General features: G+C 41.5%; 1 protein-coding gene and 1 pseudogene across 1 annotated transcript; both read left to right on the forward strand.

The window, feature by feature from the left end:
- Positions 1–3,444: 3,444 nt before the first annotated feature.
- LOC118492595 lies at positions 3,445–3,553 on the forward strand (annotated as a pseudogene).
- Positions 3,554–17,546: 13,993 nt separating this feature from the next.
- Positions 17,547–20,850, forward strand: LOC110943152. The gene is made up of 2 exons (XM_022184908.1): positions 17,547–19,152; positions 19,487–20,850. The coding sequence occupies exons 1-2, from the start codon at positions 17,547–17,549 to the stop codon at positions 20,848–20,850; spliced, it is 2,970 nt and encodes a 989-aa protein (XP_022040600.1).
- Positions 20,851–24,136: the final 3,286 nt, after the last annotated feature.

The raw sequence follows: 24,136 nt of genomic DNA on the forward strand, positions 1-24,136 counted from the left end.
TTTCACTAACTACTCTACTCACCCCTAAGTATCACCTTTTACATAAAGCACACCCATCACAACATAATTTACAGTTTCATCACCAAGTTCATGCATTTGTCATATCATTCGCGAAATAACACATAACCATGCAATAATCACAATACGCTTTATCAAATCATAACGTATACAGTTACAAAGCAACAAATTGTGTAAGTAAGCAACTAGACAAACAGTTAACGTGCAATAAATGCGAAAGTGGAATCTCGGAAACTCGAGTTGTCACATTATCCCAACTTGAAAGAAATTTCGTCCCGAAATTTAGCATGCGGTTACTGAGGAAGCTAGGTAAGTTGCATCGTTTACTGGTTTTCCTGGGGTGTCACATCATCCCCCCCGTTGATTTGGAATTTCGTCCCGAAATTCTGCAGTAGCTTCAGCCTCAGTAGTGGTTGCACGGTTTTCGAATAACTGGGGATACTTGAGTTTCATTTGGTCTTCTCGTTCCCAGGTGAACTCTGGGCCATGACGGGAGTTCCAACGAACTCGTACAAGAGGTATTCTAGTGTTCTTGAGGACCTTAACATCCCGGTCCGTGATTTCAACTGGTTCCTTGACGAACTGCAACCGCTCGTCGATAGTGATTTCCTTCAAAGGAACTATGAGGGTCTCATCTGACAGACACTTCTTCAGATTCGACACGTGGAAAACATTGTGAACTGCACCGAGTTCAGCTGGTAGGTTCAGTTTGTAGGCCACTTTGCCTATTTTCTCGATGATTTCGAACGGTCCAACATACCGCGGATTGAGTTTACCTCGTTTACCGAAATGAACCACACCCTTCCAGGGTGAGACTTTGAGTAGCACTCGATCCCCAACTTGGAACTCGAGCAGTTTCCTGCGCTTATCAGCGTAACTTTTCTGACGGTCGCGAGCTGCCGCCATGCGTTGCCGTATCTGTGCAATTCGTTCAGTAGCATCAACTACAAGTTCTGGACCTGTGATTTGACTATCCCCCACCTCTGCCCAACAGAGAGGTGACCGGCATTTACGTCCGTACAATGCCTTGAATGGAGCGGCTTGAATGCTGGTGTGGTAACTGTTGTTGTATGAAAACTCCACTAAAGGGAGATGTTTTTCCCAGCTGTTGCCAAAATCGATAACACATGCCCGAAGCATGTCTTCTAAGGTTTGAATCGTGCGCTCAGATTGCCCATCCGTCTGAGGGTGATAAGCTGTGCTCATGTCTAACCGAGAGCCAAAAGATTTGTGCATCGCTTGCCATAGTTCTGAAGTGAATCGTGCATCCCGATCCGAAATAATAGAGGTTGGCACACCGTGCCTCGAAACAACTTCCTTAAGATATATGTCTGCGAGGATGGAGAACTTATCCGTTTCCTTAATAGCCAGGAAATGTGCAGACTTTGTGAGTCGATCCACGATCACCCAAATTGTATCGTTCCCACGCTGAGATCTAGGTAGGCCAGTGACAAAATCCATGGAAATTTCCTCCCATTTCCATTGCGGTATCTTGGGTTGCTGAAGTAGGCCTGATGGTTTCTGATACTCAACCTTGACCCTTGCACAGGTCAAACATTTGCTGACGTAGGTTGCGATGAGGGCTTTCATGCTTGGCAACCAATACGTAGTTTTAAGATCGTGGTACATCTTATCCGAACCTGGATGTACCGAGTAGCGTGACTTGTGTGCTTCATCTATCACAAGTTCTCATAAACCGCCATATAGTGGGACCCAAATACGCCCCGTTACATAGTAGGCGCCGTCTTCCTTCTATTCTAATCGCTGCCTTGAACCGCGTAAGGCTTCAGCCTTGACATTTTCTGGTTTCAATGCTTCTACCTGAGCATCTCGTATCTGTGCAGGAAGACTAGACTGAATAGTAAGCTGCAAGGCTCGTACACGCCTAGGTACAGTATCCTTTCGACTGAGAGCGTCAGCCACAACATTGGCTTTGCCTGGATGGTACTTGATGGCACATTCGTAATCATTCAACAGCTCGACCCATCGTCGTTGACGCATGTTTAATTCCTTCTGCTTGAGGATATGCTCGAGACTCCTGTGATCGGTGTAAATAGTGCACCTGGTACCGTACAGGTAATGTCGCCATATCTTAAGCGCGAAAACAACAGCTCCCAGCTCTAAATCGTGTGTCGTATAATTCCGTTTGTGAACTTTGAGTTGGCGCGAAGCATAAGCAATAACTTTATCCCGTTGCGTCAATACACAACCAAGCCCCTGTATCGATGCGTCACAATAGACCACAAAATCGTCCGTGCCCTCTGGCAATGAAAGAATAGGTGCGCTGCAGAGCCTATCCTTTAGATGCTGAAAAGCGGTTTCCTGGGGATTACCCCAACGATAAGTGACACCCTTCTGTGTTAGTAGAGTAAGTGGCTGCGCAATCTTTGAGAAGTCTTTAATGAATCGTCTGTAGTAACCCGCCAAACCCAAGAATTGGCGTATTTCCGTTGGTGTACACGGTGCAGGCCAGTTCCTGATCGAATCTACCTTGGATGGATCAACATGGATCCCATCCTTGTTTACCACATGGCCTAGAAAGTGGACTTCACGAAGCCAGAAGTCGCATTTTGAAAACTTGGCATACAGTTGTTCCTTTCGAAGAAGTTCCAAGATAAGACGCAGGTGCTGCTCGTGTTCCTCCTGACTCTTGGAGTAGATCAAGATGTCGTCGATAAAAACAATTACGAACTTGTCTAGATAAGGCTTGCACACCCTGTTCATAAGATCCATGAAAACTGCAGTTGCGTTCGTTAGCCCGAACGGCATGACTAGAAACTCGTAATGGTCGTAGCGAGTTCTTAATGTTGTCTTGGAGACGTCCTCATCCCGGACTCTCAGCTGATGATAACCCGATCTCAGATCAATCTTGGAGTAGAAGCTCGACCCTTGCAACTGGTCGAATAAGTCGTCAATACGTGGAAGAGGGTAGCGGTTCTTCACTGTGACCTTGTTCAGTTCACGGTAATCAATGCACATCCTGAAAGTGCCATCCTTCTTTTTCACAAATAATACTAGAGCTCCCCAAGGCGAAGAGCTAGGACGAATAAAGCCCTTATCCAAGAGTTCTTGCAGTTGCTTTGACAGTTCTTCCACTTCGGTTGGAGCTAATCGATACGGTGCACGAGCTATAGGTGCTGCTCCTAGAGCTAGTTCAATCTGGAACTCGACCTGGCGATGAGGCGGTAGACCAGGTAAATCTTCAGGAAACACTTGAGGAAATTCGCGTACAACTGGGATATCCTCTATTCTATTCTCTGTCGTTGATGCATCAGTAACTAGTGCCAAAATGGCAGTGTGACCCTTTTGTAAACACTTTTGGGCCTTCAGGAAGGAGATGATGCCAACCACTGCACCACTCTTGTCGCCTTGAACTTCGAGAGATTCTTTACCAGAACGGGGAATGCGAATGATCTTTTCCTTACATAGGATCTCTGCTTGCTGCTTGGATAACCCGTTGGAACGATACAGCGAAGATTAGCATGGCCCCTGCGCAAGGATGACACGCACAAATCGAGAAATGGTCCAAATTTTTACTCTTCTGTCACACCCCGACCACGTTAAAACAACAAACCGTGGCGGAAACGTCGGGGAGTGTTGCAACAGAATTATTGTTTCACAACCATGGTAACCAAATGTTTTGTTTTATTGAATTATTATGTAATGTACATTGTCTTTAAATCAAAACAAACAAACTACATATTGTTATGACTGTTTTTAAGTCACTAAGGCCTCGTCCAAGTCCTATGTGACACAAACTTCCTAGCAAGCATCATCAAGCAATATCACCTGAAACATATGTAAAAAGTAAAGTCAGCAAAGAAATTGCTGAGCGAGTACATAGGTTTTGTGGGAGTATCGGGTTCATGGCTTGTTTATTTGTTGCAATACCTCGTTAGACTACAAGAGTCAAAATACAAACCTCGTTTTGAAAAGTGTATTGCAACATAGTTTAACCAACTCAAATCAAGATGGTTATAATTTATAAAATCTCGTTGCCATGACTCCTAACCCAAAAACATTTGTTTTAGTAAAATAATTTGGAAACATCTCGTAAAAGCTCGTTTAATAAAACTCGTATGGTTTATATCGTTTTGAAAACCTCGTTGTGTGATACCGTTTCAAATCGTTTTCCCAAGTGAACTAAATAATGACACGCAATGTAATATGATAGAATCACTTATATATAAGAAGTACCAGCGGCGTATCTACCATGATTCTATCATACTACACCCGTCCCATTATTTAATCACTACCCAAAACCAATCGTTTAATTCGTTTATCTCGTTTCAAATCGTGTATCTCGTTTCAAATCGTGTATCTCGTTTCAAATCGTTATCTCGTCCCAAAATCGTATTCGTTTTAATAGTGAAAAAGATACTTTTGGTCGTCTCGTTAACAACATTCAAACCTTCGTGACTCGTTTAACTCGTTTCTCGTTTCGTATTAACAAACCACCAAAGGGTAAGTTAACAATCATCAGGTTCGGTCGTTACCTACATAACCCCCACACATAACCATGGGTGTAGTCTGATAACGGGATTTGTCAGATCCTATGGTACCATAACCTAATACTGGTCGGCTTGATCAGAGCTAATGAATGTCATTTGTTATGTAATAACAACCAACAAGTCTTGTTCACCTTATTGAAATCGTTATTAGTTTTGTATAAACCATCTTAATCGTTTTTGAAATCATCGTTTAAACCTTGAAAATCGTTTTGCACATATGTTTCACCCCAAAACAATTGAAAACAATAAAATAGGGGAACTATGTACTCACTTGAGATTGTAGGGTATCCTTGATTTTGTGAACTATCGATGCACGGGCAATCAAGGAATCAAGTGGTACCTAGTATCGGATTGCTAGATAAATAAATCGACACCTAAATCGGGAGATAGGATAGAATGAGGTTCTATAAATCAAATGAGTAATTAAACTCATATGGTATGATTTAATAGTCCCAACATTCTGATTGAAAGGCCAACCTAAGTGCTTTTGACCCGTTTCGACACATTATGGTAACATAAGCTACTATAAGGCGTCGTTAGCGTAAAACTATGTTCGGACGGTAATCTATGTGCTATGCCAAGTCTTACATGCCCAATTATCCCTAAACATGTTACTAAATCAGATTACAAGTCAAAAATATGTTCACATAGTCAAATTACGGTTTTTAGCTTCAAAAGGGCATTTTGGTCATTTCCTATGGGCATACAAGCTAACTAGCAAATGACTAACCGATCCTACGTGATCATAAGGTATAACCTCAGTGGTTATTCCCTATGCAATTATGATCACTAACTAAGCTTGGTCGGATCCAAAGATCGACCAGACGGGTCGGGTTCGGAAGTATAAGCGGTTGTTTAGACCGCTTATCTTACGACCCTAAACAAGCACAAACTAATAGTGTCGAGTTAGACATGTCAAAACATGTCTAACCTACTGATTTGGTATCAAAACAAAGTGTTTTGATACCCTAAAGTAGTTCCGTTGCAAAATGCGTGCTAAAACGCATTTTGACCGAAACTTTGACTCGACACTACAACTAGATAACGTGGTAATCAGCGGTTATAATCGCGAAGGATTATAACTATCGTGATTACAATCACGTGTCAAAGTTCAATTGAACTTTGACTTGACCAATTGATGGTCAAAACCGAAAGTCAAACTGTTGGCCAAACTGTTTGACTTTCTGCACTACATAAGGAAAAAGCAAGAAAAAGAATAAAAGAAGACTCACAATAGTCCTTGCTATCTTTTCTACAAAGAAGACAAGTCCCAAATCAGTTGAGAGAGCTTCCAAAGCAGATTGAAGAGAAGAGAAATGAGAATGAGCAATGAAATGAGAAGTTTGGATGGCTATTTATACTTGTGGTGAGTTAATAGGATCATCACAAGTGTTTTGCTTGGTCATTAAGCATTAATCCTAGCCATACATGTGTTACAAGCTGATTAGAAGCCTTGGTGAACACACAAACTTGCCCACCACACAAAGAAATTGCACAAACAGCCCCTGAATTTGCAAACAGATGCTGAAAATGAACTTTCTGCCCAGATGAGGCACTCGCGTAGCGCGACGGCATAGGCCTTAGGGCTCGCGCTACGCTACGGTGTGCCTGATACAGCAAAGTTTCACAAAATGGCAGAAATGGTCCCTGCACGCGTTTAAAGCCTTTTTTCGATGCGTTTAAACCCCGTTAACCTCATTTCAAGGCTCCAAAATGAAGTTAAAGCATAGGGGACCTGAAATATGCTCGAAAACATCACGGATGTCGGCTCGTTTGGTCGTACGATCGCGTTGTTCGGTTATTTACGACGAAATTCAAACGGATGCGAAAACGAACCAAAATTAAGCGACGAATGGAATTTTTGCATGGCGATTACTAAAATAAAAATATTTTAGTGTGTACAAAATTTTTGGATGTCCAGATGTGTCCAGAACGTAAGATATGCGCGAAAATGCAAACTTACGCCGTTTTTGACACTTTTAGTCCCTGTAAGATCATATAAGCATGTTTTCGCACACCGAACCTATCAAAGCTTATTTCTAAGCCATTTTTAGGTTATATATGGTATGTTTAACTTATGATCAAGTTCCGGACTGTTCGACACCATACGAATCGGTATAGTTTCGCAGTTTGACACAAATAGTCCCTGCGATCGAATAAACTTGTTTTCGACACACCAAACCATCCAAAACTTATTTCTAAGTTATTTGAAGGTTATTTAAGGTATGTTAAGCCTATTTCACTATTCCGGAGTGTTTGTCGCCTTAAACTGACTGCGTTTACACACCAGTTTGCGTATAACTTTCCAGAAAGCGATTTAGAGCTCGAAATCGAACAAGAATTTGATATGTGCAAACGATACACATATTTTCACAAATCCCAAGTATGAAACACAAAATTTCATTGGTTTGGTATTTGTTTGATGGTCTTGGAGGCACAGATGTCACAGTCTCCCCTACTTCAGGAAATTTCGTCCCGAAATTTAATCAGAGGAAACTTGTGAGAGCTCGAAACATGAAGTCGGAAAGATAAGACAATACTGGTTGGGTTCTGAACTTCTAGTAACTTTAATAACATTATGCTTGCTTTGTAAGAGGGACACTTATATACAAGTATATGAAGTGTCATTGGTGCGTCCACCGTACCTCATTACATCGTTCACATTCCGTCATTGTTGCCACTATCAGTTCTTACACATGATAAATCTTACTGTGTTTTCTGTGCACTGAATTTCATAATTATGTACGCGTCCATAATTACGTAATTCCTTGCATAGTCCCCGTAGTGTATTTGATAATGTGTAGGGAAGAACCAAATGAATGAACCTGTGATGAGCGTGACCAGACCATCATTGAGTCCTGTAGATCAATAAATGATCTTTTAAAACAGACTACCTAGAAGTCTTTCCAGCTATATCACATTTCATTCCTGACCAGATGTTGAATCAATCTTTAACTAGACCACTCAAGGGGTCTTTTTCAAAATATGAAATGGCACTTATATAATCCAAGGGTCTTAACTACCACGTAGAAGCCCATTAAGGATTTAAGGTAGTACCTCTGAATATCCTACTATGAATCCCTCATATAAAGATATGGGAGATTCTATGAGGATTTCAAAAACAAATCGGATCGCACAAAACACAAAGGAGAACACATAAACACATAATCACAAAATCGCAAAATTGATTAATTCGACCTTTAATTTGTTATCTTTGGACCAGGGTATTTAAAGTACGCCAGGAATCCAATCCGTGGATTTCATTTGGCACTTTAAATATTTCCAAGAGTCTAACCATGAAGATAGGAAGATCTTAATAGGAATTCGGTTCTTGATGATAAGCTTATCAAGCTTACGATAATAGATACACATACAAAAAGATCCATCTTTCCTTTTCACAAAGAGGGCAGGAGCTCCCCAAGGTGAAAAAGCTCGGACAGATGAATCCTTTTCTCGAATAACAATGGGTTTTTAAAAGAAATGAGCGTTTAAGGTTCTTAGGGGAGATCCAAGTGATCATGGGATTGACAGAACCACACGAGCAGTTTGTCTTTGTGTTGACATTACAAGGTTGCTTCAAACATTCATGCAATTGCAGTAGTTTAAAATAAAACCACAAATTTTATTTATATAACAACCGCATTGTCTGTTAAATGTTTAAAAGATAACAACCAGAAGAAATACAAAATACTAATTGTTTAAAGCTGCATCATCGATCGCCTCGTTGATGTTAAACACTCGTCCACGAGCGGGATTTACATTCACGTTCGCGTTCGGATTTGGATTAACATTCGCATTCGCATTTACCAATCTCGGGCAATTGTTACGAAAATGACCCATTTCTCCGCAATTGAAACATGAACCAGGTGGGAATCTCGCAGCGTTCCCTTGAGCTTGTGCTGGAACCTGGGCAGCCTGATTTTGACCAAAACGACAAGTATTGGCCAAATGCCCAAGCCTACCACACGTAGCACACTGTTTACAGGCCTGTTGGGCAACATGGTGACCATTACATCGAGTGCAGTGAGGTGCGGTACCAGCATATGCTTTCTTTGCAGGAGGTTGAGTCGGTGGGTTCTGAGGGTTCTGTGCAGTCTGATTAGTGACAGCGAAGTTTTGGGAAGCCTTGCGCTTCTTTGACTTCTTTGATGCCTCATCCTGCTTTTCACCCTTACCCATTTCAGAATCGGTTGACTTCTTTTTATCACCCTTGCGGGTGAGTTTACCCTTCCTGACTTGAGATTCAGTCAGGGTAGCAGACAACTCAATCGCTTGACGAACGGTAGTAGGATTAACGCCAGTCAGGATGTCCTGAATGGAGTCGGGTAAACCATCGATATACCTCTCGATTGCCTTATCTAACGGGGTAACCATCGTGGGACACAACAAACTAAGCTCCTCAAATCGATCCGTGTAAGCACAGTGTTCTCCCCCGACTTGTTTCAAATCATCAAATTCTCGTTCCAACACTCGAATCTCGTGTCGGGGACAGAACTCTCTCATCATGAGAGCTCGGAGCTCATCCCAAGTTTGTGCTAGTGCCACTTCAGCACCCCTATCACGCATTACTCCGTTCCACCATGTAAGAGCTCGCTTTTCAAATACGCTAGAAGCAAACTCAACTTTGCGCGCATTCGGACACTGCACATGTCTGAATGTGCTCTCGATACTCTCAAACCATTGCAGGAGTGCAGTTGCTCCTTGTGACCCAGAAAACTTAAGCGGCTTCGCAGAATTGAAATTCTTGAAATTACACGGCGCATTGTTGTTGTTATTATTGTTATTGTATAGCTCGTGGATTTGGGTCACAATGCCTGGAAGCACAGCAGCCATTTGTTGAGAGACAAGGGCTGCGAGTTCCTCAGCAGTATAAGTTCGAGCATCGGGTTGAGTATTGCGTCGTGGAGGCATTGTCTAAAAAGGAAACATGGGAAACGCGTGAGGTTGACAATTGGAGGAACAAAAGAGGTATTGAAAATATCGACACCACACAAGGAAGGCGATCATTTGTTCGTTACCTTGAACAAACAAACGACACGCAGTGACAAATCAAAGTAAATAGGTCATAATAATGTATCACCGAAGACATGCTCGCCTATAAGTGAACACTCACCCCAAGAGTTCCCAGGTAAGAGTGACTGGTCCGATAATGCGGATTTGTACGAACACTCTAGCCTTAGACAGAAAACTCAGGGTACAGGCATTCACTCTTCCAGTTTGCACGTGTTCACATTATTTAAACGCAAACTTTGACGAGATTTTGAAAACTCGAAAGGCACAAAGCCAAAGATGAGTCAGACTGGAAGGGTTCAAAACCTTATAATAGAAGGTTCAAAACCTAGTAATCAATCATCTAAGGATAGAAGATTAATTTTCGAAGCGGATTCGTTATTGTGTTCTTGTTGTGGTTATCACCTAAGGATAGGTGACGGTATTGTTTTAAAATTTCTAAACACAAGTAAACTTGTGTTAGGGTCCTAAAGTTATAGTCTAGGTCAAAGCAATGCTAATAACCTAATTCCCTATAACCATTGGCTCTGATACCAACTCTTCTGTCACACCCCGACCACGTTAAAACAACAAACCGTGGCGGAAACGTCGGGGAGTGTTGCAACAGAATTATTGTTTCACAACCATGGTAACCAAATGTTTTGTTTTATTGAATTATTATGTAATGTACATTGTCTTTAAATCAAAACAAACAAACTACATATTGTTATGACTGTTTTTAAGTCACTAAGGCCTCGTCCAGGTCCTATGTGACACAAACTTCCTAGCAAGCATCATCAAGCAATATCACCTGAAACATATGTAAAAAGTAAAGTCAGCAAAGAAATTGCTGAGCGAGTACATAGGTTTTGTGGGAGTATCGGGTTCATGGCTTGTTTATTTGTTGCAATACCTCGTTAGACTACAAGAGTCAAAATACAAACCTCGTTTTGAAAAGTGTATTGCAACATAGTTTAACCAACTCAAATCAAGATGGTTATAATTTATAAAATCTCGTTGCCATGACTCCTAACCCAAAAACATTTGTTTTAGTAAAATAATTTGGAAACATCTCGTAAAAGCTCGTTTAATAAAACTCGTATGGTTTATATCGTTTTGAAAACCTCGTTGTGTGATACCGTTTCAAATCGTTTTCCCAAGTGAACTAAATAATGACACGCAATGTAATATGATAGAATCACTTATATATAAGAAGTACCAGCGGCGTATCTACCATGATTCTATCATACTACACCCGTCCCATTATTTAATCACTACCCAAAACCAATCGTTTAATTCGTTTATCTCGTTTCAAATCGTGTATCTCGTTTCAAATCGTGTATCTCGTTTCAAATCGTTATCTCGTCCCAAAATCGTATTCGTTTTAATAGTGAAAAAGATACTTTTGGTCGTCTCGTTAACAACATTCAAACCTTCGTGACTCGTTTAACTCGTTTCTCGTTTCGTATTAACAAACCACCAAAGGGTAAGTTAACAATCATCAGGTTCGGTCGTTACCTACATAACCCCCACACATAACCATGGGTGTAGTCTGATAACGGGATTTGTCAGATCCTATGGTACCATAACCTAATACTGGTCGGCTTGATCAGAGCTAATGAATGTCATTTGTTATGTAATAACAACCAACAAGTCTTGTTCACCTTATTGAAATCGTTATTAGTTTTGTATAAACCATCTTAATCGTTTTTGAAATCATCGTTTAAACCTTGAAAATCGTTTTGCACATATGTTTCACCCCAAAACAATTGAAAACAATAAAATAGGGGAACTATGTACTCACTTGAGATTGTAGGGTATCCTTGATTTTGTGAACTATCGATGCACGGGCAATCAAGGAATCAAGTGGTACCTAGTATCGGATTGCTAGATAAATAAATCGACACCTAAATCGGGAGATAGGATAGAATGAGGTTCTACAAATCAAATGAGTAATTAAACTCATATGGTATGATTTAATAGTCCCAACATTCTGATTGAAAGGCCAACCTAAGTGCTTTTGACCCGTTTCGACACATTATGGTAACATAAGCTACTATAAGGCGTCGTTAGCGTAAAACTATGTTCGGACGGTAATCTATGTGCTATGCCAAGTCTTACATGCCCAATTATCCCTAAACATGTTACTAAATCAGATTACAAGTCAAAAATATGTTCACATAGTCAAATTACGGATTTTAGCTTCAAAAGGGCATTTTGGTCATTTCCTATGGGCATACAAGCTAACTAGCAAATGACTAACCGATCCTACGTGATCATAAGGTATAACCTCAGTGGTTATTCCCTATGCAATTATGATCACTAACTAAGCTTGGTCGGATCCAAAGATCGACCAGACGGGTCGGGTTCGGAAGTATAAGCGGTTGTTTAGACCGCTTATCTTACGACCCTAAACAAGCACAAACTAATAGTGTCGAGTTAGACATGTCAAAACATGTCTAACCTACTGATTTGGTATCAAAACAAAGTGTTTTGATACCCTAAAGTAGTTCCGTTGCAAAATGCGTGCTAAAACGCATTTTGACCGAAACTTTGACTCGACACTACAACTAGATAACGTGGTAATCAGCGGTTATAATCGCGAAGGATTATAACTATCGTGATTACAATCACGTGTCAAAGTTCAATTGAACTTTGACTTGACCAATTGATGGTCAAAACCGAAAGTCAAACTGTTGGCCAAACTGTTTGACTTTCTGCACTACATAAGGAAAAAGCAAGAAAAAGAATAAAAGAAGACTCACAATAGTCCTTGCTATCTTTTCTACAAAGAAGACAAGTCCCAAATCAGTTGAGAGAGCTTCCAAAGCAGATTGAAGAGAAGAGAAATGAGAATGAGCAATGAAATGAGAAGTTTGGATGGCTATTTATACTTGTGGTGAGTTAATAGGATCATCACAAGTGTTTTGCTTGGTCATTAAGCATTTATCCTAGCCATATATGTGTTACAAGCTGATTAGAAGCCTTGGTGAACACACAAACTTGCCCACCACACAAAGAAATTGCACAAACAGCCCCTGAATTTGCAAACAGATGCTGAAAATGAACTTTCTGCCCAGATGAGGCACTCGCGTAGCGCGACGGCATAGGCCTTAGGGCTCGCGCTACGCTACGGTGTGCCTGATACAGCAAAGTTTCACAAAATGGCAGAAATGGTCCCTGCACGCGTTTAAAGCCTTTTTTCGATGCGTTTAAACCCCGTTAACCTCATTTCAAGGCTCCAAAATGAAGTTAAAGCATAGGGGACCTGAAATATGCTCGAAAACATCACGGATGTCGGCTCGTTTGGTCGTACGATCGCGTTGTTCGGTTATTTACGACGAAATTCAAACGGATGCGAAAACGAACCAAAATTAAGCGACGAATGGAATTTTTGCATGGCGATTACTAAAATAAAAATATTTTAGTGTGTACAAAATTTTTGGATGTCCAGATGTGTCCAGAAGGTAAGATATGCGCGAAAATGCAAACTTACGCCGTTTTTGACACTTTTAGTCCCTGTAAGATCATATAAGCATGTTTTCGCACACCGAACCTATCAAAGCTTATTTCTAAGCCATTTTTAGGTTATATATGGTATGTTTAACTTATGATCAAGTTCCGGACTGTTCGACACCATACGAATCGGTATAGTTTCGCAGTCCAGTCCATACCAATGACGATGTCGAAACTACCCAGAACTATAGGAATGAGGCCGATGGAGAAAGCTTGACCAGCGAGGATAAGATTACAACCCTGAACTATGTGTGTGGCCTCTAGATTTTTACCATTAGCTAACTCTACGACATGTTTGGTATTTAAGGGAGTTGGTGCACGTTTTAACATCTGGCAAACTTTCAAAGACACATAACTAGTATCCACACCCGAATCAAGCAATACAGTAACATAAAAGTCGTCAAGAAGAAACTTACCCATGACTACGTTGGGATCGTTCCTGGCATCACCCTGCCCCAACACAAATGCACGACCACTAGCGCCGTTGTTCCCATCATTGTTGTTTCCCCCATTATTGTTGTTCCCATTGCCCTGGTTGTTGTTGTTGTTGCGATTCTGGTTTTGGTTCAACTGAGGGCAGTGTCTTTTGAAGTGACCTTCAGCGCCACAGTGAAAACATCCTTTGTTGCCCTGTTGCTGATTCTGCGGGGTTTGGTGCTGCTGCTGATTCTGATTCGCAGGCCGCGGGCTCCTACAATCCTTGGCCTCATGACCCATCTTGAGGCATCTCTGACATCGACCCTTGTTGCACTGGCCACTGTGGTGTCTGTTACAGTTGTTACACTTTGGGAGGTTCCCTCGATAACCACCCTGCCTGTGACTGCCCGAAGAGTGCTAACTAGGGCTCTGATGGTTGTCAGTCTTTCGCTGCTGCACCTGAGACTGGACTGAAGCTGAACCTTTGCTGGAATCCCCCTCCCATTTTCTCTTGTTGTCACTGGGGGTAGCATGAGTAGCAGAAGCGGTAACGGTAGCAGTAGCGCTGACGCGCTTAGGCAGCCTGTCTTGTTACACTTCCTGATCCGTGAGGCGATGAGCAAGGCGCTGAATATCCTGGATGTTAGCAAGGTTGGCCGATGTCACGTGGCTTTGAATTTCTGGTGCCAACCCCTTGAGATACAACTCGATGCGTCTGATAGGAGGGTCCACCATAGTTGGACACAGAACGGCCAGCTCGTTTGACCTTTTAGTATATGCCTCGATCTCCGACCCTGTCATTTTCAAATTGAAGAACTCCACCTCTAACTTGGGGATATCGTCTCGTGAGCAGTACTCCCGTTTAATCAGCTCCTTGAAATCATTCCAGGGAGTGGCGTTAGCAGCTGCCAATCCCAAAAGTTGGACTTGCGCATTCCACCAAGTTAGCGCAATCCCTTCTAAAGTATCAGTGGCGTATTTCACCCTGCGAGCCTCAGGGCATTCACACATCTCAAATACCGACTCGAGCTTTTCGAACCAATGGAGGAGTCCAACCACTCCTTCAGTGCCACTAAACGTGCTAGGACGACAATCAATGAAATTCTTGAAAGTGCAAACAGGTTGCTGAGCGGGTTGACCTCCTGCGTTTGCAGCTGCAAGTGCCGCAGCAACTTGTTCGTTGATAAGAGCCGTCAACTGGGCTTGAGTCAAGTTAATACGTCCGGCCATTGATCTTCACATCAAAGGCAACATAAGTGAGAAAGGTTCGCGAATAGTGCGATGACAGAAGAGTGTAAGCACACAAGTGTTGTCAAGCAATAACAAATAGTGAGCAATGTAATCTAAGCATACCACGAGCAAAGTTCTATGTAATTCTAGCATGTAGGCAATAATCATAAACCTTATTACCTAGGATGTTGAGTCTTGCACGTGGAGCGAGGCGTCGTTGTGGATCGTTGAGCACTGTACTGGTTATAGTCTGGTTTTAATAAAAACGTTTTCCCCATATTAAAACCAAGTTCTCTATAACCAATGGATCTGATACCAATCTGTCACACCCCCAAAATCCACCTGCGGAGTATCACCGCTTGGGAGCGTGACTAACTAGGATCAAGCCACCAATCATATAGAACAATGTAAATAGTAAAAGTAAATGTAATTAAACCAAAGCAATCCATATGAAAGGTGTTCCAAAACATAAGTATAATAACAAAGTTTAGCGGAAGCGTATGAGTAAAAGCCCAATCATAAATAAAGGATGTAATGTCAAAATGTTTAAATCAAGCATTCACGATCCTTGTCCACAACGACCGTGCCTCCCAGTGCAAGCTCCATGTATACCTAACGACCTGCAAGGCATGTAACAGAGAGTCAACAACTAGTTGAGCGAGTTCACAGAAAGTAAGTTCGTCTGCAACGTGTGGCTCTACTGGGCCGATAATATGTTCTATTGGTGGGGGTTTCCCATAGTTGTATATACACTAGACTATTTGTAACCATAAGTGTTCTTCTTACCGAGAACAGTAGTACGTACAAAGTTTACGTAGGTTTTAGGTAAGTGCCCTTCACAACCGAGGACAGGGGTACGCGGGGGTTTAGGTAGGTTTTACGTAAGTGCCTGACACAACCGAGGCAGTATTGAGTATAAGTTCACGTAGGTTTTACGTGAGTGTCCTTCGCAACCTGAGGACAGTGATGAGTACAAGTATACGTAGGTTTTACGTATGTGTCCTGCGCATCCGAGGACGATGGTAGATAGTCTAGTAACAATGTAAGTACAGGTATCTATTCAACCTCATTCATTCAATCCCATTCCCAAACCCCGGGAATCCCATGCCTTGGTAAGAGTGTGAACTCACCTTGGTTTGCTCGGTATGCTAAACTATGTGCTCAAAAGAAATCGGTCAAGTCCTATAGTTATGCATGTATACACAATCAGTTAAGCTCGCATGGATTCGTATGCAGTATATGTCACGAAGTGTGTTTAAGCAAATCATCATCATGTATCACATAACAGTTATTTCACGTTCATCAAATCATGCATCATATGACAGTCAATTCTAACATAGTTACTCAATAACACACTTTAAGGTTTATCAGGGTTAATAACATAACCAAATTCGGACTGTATAAACATTAACAAAGCTCAGACTACACAAGCATCATGAAATTCGGACAAGGGCATCAAGCATAAAACTCAGACAAACACCCCTAGTGAAACTCGGACCACTCAGAATTCAATCCTAAAGTTCGGACCCTTCATTTTTATCAAAAGTTCCATACAAAATTCGAACACCCTTATATTCATATACAAAATTCGGACTCCCTTATATTCATATATAAAAGAAGTCAGACCCCCTATATCATTAAAAATTCGGATCCCCTATATCATTAAAAAGTCGGACTATGATAACCCTTTAAAGTTCGGACCCCATGTTGTTCAAAATTCGGACCATGTGCATGTGTATCAAAAAGTCAGACAACACTTTACACCTATAAAATTCGGACAACATGACTTCATAATGTTCGGACCCCTTTCAAGCATATATATAAAGTCGGACTAGGCTGAAAATTCGGACCCATGATTCACAAATAAAAGGTTGGACTCCTTACTTCCTTAATAAAGTTCGGACTCTTATTTACTTAATAAAGTTCGGACTCTTGTGCTCATTATCAAAAGTCGGATCATATGCATCAAATAAAACTCAGAATCAATGGAACAGTTACGATAGCATCAAGTAAACAGTTACGTTTTACACGATCAAATCAAAAATCAAACATTCTAACATAACAGGCATCTTAACATTCAGCAAGTGATTACACAACTAATTACACAACTGATCATAAACCATTTAACAACAATCAGAATCTTTAATAACCACAGAACCATCATATGAAGAACTAGGGTTTTTGCATGAATCAAACAATCAATGATTAACAACAAATAACCATTAAACAATTACCTTTGATTGGTTCTAGATAAAGAGAGGGATTCAAGAGTGATGATTGAAAGCTTGTGCCAATGACGAAGAAAATGATTGTAGAGAGGATTGGAGGATGTGAAAGTACGTATGTTGATTTTTGTGTGATGATTAGTGAAGAAGATTAGGGTTAAGAGTTACTAAACATTTCACTAACATAAGTATCCCATGGCGAGAACCCTATGCTCTCTCTCCTGGGCGATTTCCCTTGTTCATCATGAAACCCTTCAATTTCTTTGAGATCGTTTGTATAACAGTCTGTGATTAGGGTTTTTGATCTTCAAAACTCTATAACGAACTCGTTAGCAATAGTTTTCAATCTGAAATTAGGGTTTTCTCTTTTGTTTTTTCAAATCGCCGCCATAGTTGCTGTCTAGATATCCTGTTTAATTAATCCGGTTGTTATTGGTCGCGGTTTACTGAGTTAAATTTAGCTAGATTGATACTCTGGATTAATCAAGTTAGGATTGATATTCGGCGCTAGGGTAAAGGATTAGGGTTCTGTCTTCTTTGGGTCTGGTGCATGTTTTTCGGATTCTTGGTATTGTGGTTGCTGTTTCGGGTGCATGGTATTTTCTGTTACGTTGATTAAGGGAGAGTGGTCTTTTTACTAATGAATGATCGTGATTATCCGGGGAGTAACATCCCTGAAAAGCTGGTGAGCAAAGGATTGTTTGATCAGAATGGGGTCCTGTTATCTCCGTTTGCTGCTGATATTCGCGAGACAGGTTCTTCTCCGGATACTGTTCCTGTTCGTGGTATTGGCCTACGGGTGACTAATATTGAAGGTATATCTACGTTGCCAAGGAGAGGTATGTTTTACTCAGACAATGTCTCGGTTATAGATGGACTTGCTGCTATTTCTAAACCCGTTACTATGGAGAATGCTGTGAAAGCCGGTTCGGGTAGTGTGGGGGTAGGGGAATGTCATGTTCATGAGACTAGTAGTCAGCAGGAGCATGTTACTGGTGTAAAATCATATGCTCAATCTGTTAGGGGAACTAGTGAAAGGAAGGTGAACTTTCATTCGTTGGAAGCTGAAGAGAAGCAGGATGGATGTGATGTTCTATCTAGGGATTCAGTCAGAGTGGTGCAAGATAAGTTAGCAAACACTTTGTATGGATACTTTTTGGGGGATCGTGTCGCGTTTCCGGTTGTGGACTACTTTGTTAAGAATAATTGGAAGCGTTTTGGTTTACAAAAATCTATGATGAACGCCAATGGGTACTTCTTTTTCAAATTTGTGGACCATGCAGGTATGATGAATGCTCTGAATGAGGGTCCATGGATTATTCGATCACAGCCGTTGTTTTTGGAACTCTGGTCTCCGTCCGTTAAACTGGAGAAGAAAGAGGTGAAGAAGGTTCAGGTTTGGGTTAAGTTCCATGAAGTCCCTTTAGCGGCATACACTGAGGATGGTTTAAGTTTAATTGCTACTACTATCGGGGAACCGAAAGCCTTGGACTCTTTCACTACATCAATGTGTGTAGATATGTGGGGTAGAAGCAGTTTTGCCCGTGCTCTGGTTGAGATTTCAGCCGAGTCTGAATTCAAGGAGGAATTAACCATTGCTGTCCCTCGGCTTGATGGAGATGGATTTATCAAGGAGAAAGTTTATGTCGAGTACGAATGGTGTCCTCATAGATGTGGGCGATGCAGTGTTTTTGGTCATACTAACGAGTGCTGCCCTAAGCAAGCTTCGAAAGGCTTTAATGGTAATACTCAACATGGAAAGTCCACTGGTAAACAACCTATTCAGGAGAGGGGTATTCCAAAGAGACAGCCCATGGTGGATGATGATGGTTATACCACGGTTCAAGGAAAGAAGGTAGCTAGGAAGGTTGGATTCAATGTCAATAAACCGAAGCAAAAATTTGAATATAGACCTGTGGCGTCTAAGGGTAAAAAAGATGAGCCGGCTGTTGCGTCTAAGGGTGGGGGTACGAGTTCTAATCCAGGTGGTTCAAGGAAAAAAGATGAGCCGGCTGTTGCGTCGGTTCAGGTTTCGAACTCGTTTGATGCTCTTAATGATCCAGATGTTACTATGGATGAGAATGGGGATACCTCTGGGCCGTCCCATCATGAGGTGGAGGATGAAGAGGTTGTTGAGGTGCTGAATGAATCATATGGAGATGAGATGGACGATTTTTTGCGGAAGGGAACGGTTAAATCGGGTGGATCAAAAGGGGCAAGCACTCCTTCTTCGTCGGTTAATCATGGTTAGTATTGCTTCGTGGAATATTAGGGGTTTGAACCGCCCCATTAAGCAGACTGAGGTTCGACAAGCAGTAAAGGATTTCAAGTTAAGTCTATGTGCTATCCTGGAGTCACACGTTCAGGTGAGCAACCTTTCTAAAATTTGCAAGTCTATTTTTCGTTCGTGGCACTGGACGTCTAATGGGGCTCAATGCAATAAGGGTACGAGAATTATTGTCGGATGGAATCCTAGTATTTTGGATGTTATGGTGCTCTCAGAATCTGATCAAGTTATGCACTTGCAACTGTTTTTTAAACAGGTGAAGAAAATGGTTTTTTGTTCTATAATTTATGCAGCGAATTATTATGTCACTCGTCGGGATCTTTGGCATAACCTCTCAATGCACAAACTATTCGTCCGCAATGAACCTTGGGTGATTCTAGGTGATTTTAATTCGGCTCTAAACCTTGAAGACAAGTCTATGGGTTGCTCGTCGGTGTCTGCTAGCATGAAAGAGTTTCAAGCTTGTGTTGATGATATTGAGATGGTTGACTTAAATCGAACTGGTATCCATTTTACGTGGAATCAGAAGCCTAAGAAGGGGATTGGGTTAATGAAAAAGATTGATAGAGTTATGGGAAATACCCAGTTCATTGCCAGCTTTCCTAGTGCTGTGGCGATGTTCTACCCGTCCAGGTTATCGGATCACTGTCCGTGTGTCCTAAAGGTTCCGGAAATTAATAAACCTAAACATCGGCCTTTCAAATTTGCGAATTTTCTAGTTCATAAACCTGAATTCATGGGGATTGTCAAGCAGGCGTGGGATACGAGTGTTAGTGGTGTGCATCAGTTTTCTGTGGTTAAAAAACTTCGGCTGCTTAAGCCTCCTCTTCGTGGGTTACTGTTTCAGCAAGGTAACTTGCATAAAAAGGTGCAACTTTTACGTGATAGACTTGATGGTATCCAGCGAAATCTTGATACGGATTTGAATAGTGTGAATCTCCGGGTTGAGGAAGCTAATGTTCGGCGTGCTTATCAAGAGGCTTTGCTAGATGAAGAGAGATTTTTGAAGCAAAAGTCTAAGGTCGACTGGCTTTCGGCTGGTGACATGAACTCGGCTTTTTTTCATTCAGCGCTCAAGAATAAAATTCATTACAGTCGGATCGATGTTATTCGGGATGCTAGTGGTAATGAGTTTGAGGATGAATTAGTCCAAAAAGCGTTTGTTGAGCATTACGAAAAATTTTTGGGATGCAAAGGGACTACGTCGCTAATTCCATCCCCTGAATTATTTTCAAAAACGCTGGATATGGGTGTTGCCACTCACATGGTTAGACCGGTCACACCCGATGAGGTTAGACAGGCTATCTTTTCGATTGGCTCGGACAAGGCTCCAGGGCCTGATGGCTTTACTGCTGGTTTCTTTAAAAGTGCTTGGCCTATCGTTGGTAATGAGGTCTCGAATGCCGTGATTGATTTCTTTGTTACAGGGAGGCTCCTTAGGGAATTAAACCATACGCTCATTGTTCTGATCCCTAAAATTACGTCCCCATCTGTAGTCACAGATTACCGGCCGATTGCTTGTTGCAATGTCCTGTACAAATGTATTAGTAAAATTATTGCTGAGAGAATTAAAGTGGCGCTGAATGATATTGTCAGTATCAACCAATCAGCTTTTGTGCCGGGTAGAAAAATCTCTGATAACATATTGTTAACGTAAGAGCTGATGCACAATTATCACCGGAATATAGGCCCGCCTAAGTGTTCTTTCAAAGTTGACATTCAGAAGGCGTATGATACTGTGGATTGGGATTTTCTCAAGAATATATTGATTGGTTTCGGGTTTCATGCTGATATGGTTCACTGGATTATGGTATGTGTTTCTACTACCACTTTTTCTATGTGTATCAATGGGGATGTTCATGGTTTTTTCAAGGGTAACCGGGGCCTAAGACAGGGTGATCCGATTTCTCCATACCTGTTCACGCTTGTCATGGAGATTCTTACGGCTATCTTACACCATGCGGTTAGGATTGACTCTTCTTTTAAATTTCATAACAAATGCGAACGCCAACAGATTATCAACCTCTGTTTTGCGGACGACTTGTTTATTTTTTCAAGAGGGGAGATTGCGTCGGCCAGGTGTATTATGAAGTCCCTTGATTCGTTTACGAAGATGTCGGGTTTATTACCTAATATTCAGAAAAGTACAGTTTATTTCTCTAATGTGCCGTCTTATATTAAAACTGCGATTTTGAATATTATGCCATTCAGGGAGGGTACTTTGCCAGTGAGATATTTGGGTGTGCCTCTTATATCTTCTCGTTTGCTGTATAAAGATTGTCAAGTGATGGTGGGGAAACTTGAAAAACGTATCATGCATTGGAGGAACAAACTTCTTTCTTTTGCGGGCAGGGTTCAACTCATTGTCTCGGTCTTGTCTTCGATGCATATTTTCTGGTCGTCAGTGTTTATCTTGCCTAATCGGGTGATCCTTGAGTTGGAGGCGTTGATGCGGAATTTTTTATGGTCTCAGGATAGTGCGTTTCAAAAAGGGCGAGCCAAGGTGTCTTGGAAAGCGATCTGTGTGCCTAAATTTGAGGGTGGGCTAGGCATTCGTCGAATCAGAGATGTTAATAAAGCGCTTATGACAGCTCATATTTGGAGTATTATTTCGAGAAGGGACTCCTTGTGGGTTCAGTGGGTTCACTCATACAGGTTGAAAGGGAAAAGTTTCTGGGCTTGTAGAGTTCCTGTTAGTTGTTGCTGGTCATGGAAGAAGATTCTTCAGATTCGGCCGACTATGCGGAGCTTCATTTGGTCCGATGTTGGTAATGGTTTAAGTACGTCAGCTTGGTTTGATAACTGGAGTCTGTTGGGTCCGCTCGAGCAGTTTATTTCGCCTAGATCTATTGCAAATGCGGGGTTCAATATGGAATCTAAAGTCTCGGATGTGTTTGCTAATAATTCGTGGAGATGGCCAGCCGCTTGGAGGGATTTATATCCGGTTCTGATACAGCTGGATCAATTGTCTTTTGATACACACAGACCTGACAAACTAGTATGGCGACAAGGAGATCAGATTCATGACTTTTCTACATCTCGTGCTTGGGATTCGATTAGGCACCGAGAATTGGAGGTTGGGTGGAGTCGCATTGTTTGGTTCGGTCAATGCATTCCGCGTCATGCGTTCTTAATGTGGCTGATCATGAGAAGAAAATTACTCACTCAGGATAAAATATTGTCTTGGGATTTCTCGCGTAGGAAGAATATGGATATGATGTGTTGTTTACTCTGTTATGCTAACCATGATTCTCACAGTCATCTGTTCTTCGAGTGTAAGTATTCTGCTCAAGTGTGGCATATGGTTAGGTGCAAAGTGGGTATGGATTCGGTGCAGGCCAAATGGGTTGATATTGTTAATTGGCTCCTGTTACGGTCCAAATCGAAATCGGCGGCTGAGTATATATCGAGATTGGGGGTGGCGGCTAGTGCTTATTTTATTTGGCAGGAGCGTAATGCTAGATTATTCAAGAACCAGTTGAGACCTCCGGAAATCCTAAGTGAACTTATTATTCAACAGGTGCGGTATAAATTGATGGGAGCGAGGTTGAAGAATTGTGATAATGTGCGGCGACTTCTAAGGGAGTGGGAGATTGAAGGAACTGAACTCCATGATGATGGCGGCTGATAGAGTTTATGTTTTTTGATTTTACTAGATAGTAGTCTAGTTGTTTATTCCTTTTGGTGGGTTTGTTTGTTTTTCTTTGTTATACAATCTTGGGGCATGTCCCATGATTGAACTAGTGTAGACCCTCTACACTACTTGTGCGGTTTTGGTTGTGAATATATAGAATCACCGGGGTAAAATCCTTTACCCAAAAAAAAAAAAAACATTTCACTAACTACTCTACTCCCCCCTAAGTATCACCTTTTACATAAAGCACACCCATCACAACATAATTTACAGTTTCATCACCAAGTTCATGCATTTGTCATATCATTCACGAAATAACACATAACCATGCAATAATCACAATACACTTTATCAAATCATAACGTATACAGTTACAAAGCAACAAATTGTGTAAGTAAGCAACTAGACAAAAAGTTAACGTGCAATAAATGCGAAAGTGGAATCTCGGAAACTCGAGTTGTCAAATTATCCCCAACTTGAAAGAAATTTCGTCCCGGAATTTAGCATGCGGTTACTGAGGAAGCTAGGTAAGTTGCATCGTTTACTGGTTTTCCTGGGGTGTCACACGTTTTTGTGGTCATTGCCCAATGTTATGCCTCTGTCAGACCCATATCACTCGTTTCATGTTGGATATACCAGAGACGACGTACTTATGTCCCTGCAGCTACAGCAGGATGCCTTGAGTCGTCGAGTTCAGGAGTTGGAGAGGACTCCGCATCCTCCCCCTTGTCGTTGTCAGTCTCCTTTTGCTACACCACCAGCTCCTCTTCCACTACCCCCTGATTCGGATGTTCGTTTTCTCACTCCTGAGCAGCAGATTGCTTACTTGCTGCGTGTTATCCATGCACTTGAGGAGGATTGGGTGCGCTTGCGCCGTTTGATTTTCTTCCCTCCTCCTCCTCCTCCACCATCAGCATAGCTATATTTTGGTTTGGTGCAGGTAGATTGTTTTGGTGAGAAAGTCGCAATTGGGCCAACATACGAAGACTTTTGGAAGACCACACTTTTGTATATGATTTGTGTAGACTGACTTGTATTTTGGGGGTGATGTAACCCTATGATCTTATTTTGATGTGTGATGTACTGTAAAACGTGTAAAACTATATCGTGGTCATGATTAATGAAAGCCCAATGGCAACGTTCTCACTACATGCTTTATTGAATTATTTGTTTTATATTATAATATGGGATGTTACGTGTTATGAGGCTGATGGATGTTATTATATATGCATATTTACTATACTTACTATGACCTGACCAATATGATCATCTTTTAGAAGATGCCTCCACGACGAAACACCCGCCTGCC

The sequence above is a fragment of the Helianthus annuus genome, chromosome 5 (genome assembly GCF_002127325.2).
Source record: "Helianthus annuus cultivar XRQ/B chromosome 5, HanXRQr2.0-SUNRISE, whole genome shotgun sequence".
Taxonomy (NCBI): domain Eukaryota; kingdom Viridiplantae; phylum Streptophyta; class Magnoliopsida; order Asterales; family Asteraceae; genus Helianthus; species Helianthus annuus.

Bases quoted from the DNA above. Each gene is read 5' to 3' on its own strand.
- LOC110943152 (XM_022184908.1), top strand. From the start codon at position 17,547: ATGAATGATCGTGATTATCCGGGGAGTAACATCCCTGAAAAGCTGGTG. The intron at 19,153-19,486 runs GTTAGTATTGCT...TAATTTATGCAG, and splicing joins TTCTTCGTCGGTTAATCATG to CGAATTATTATGTCACTCGT.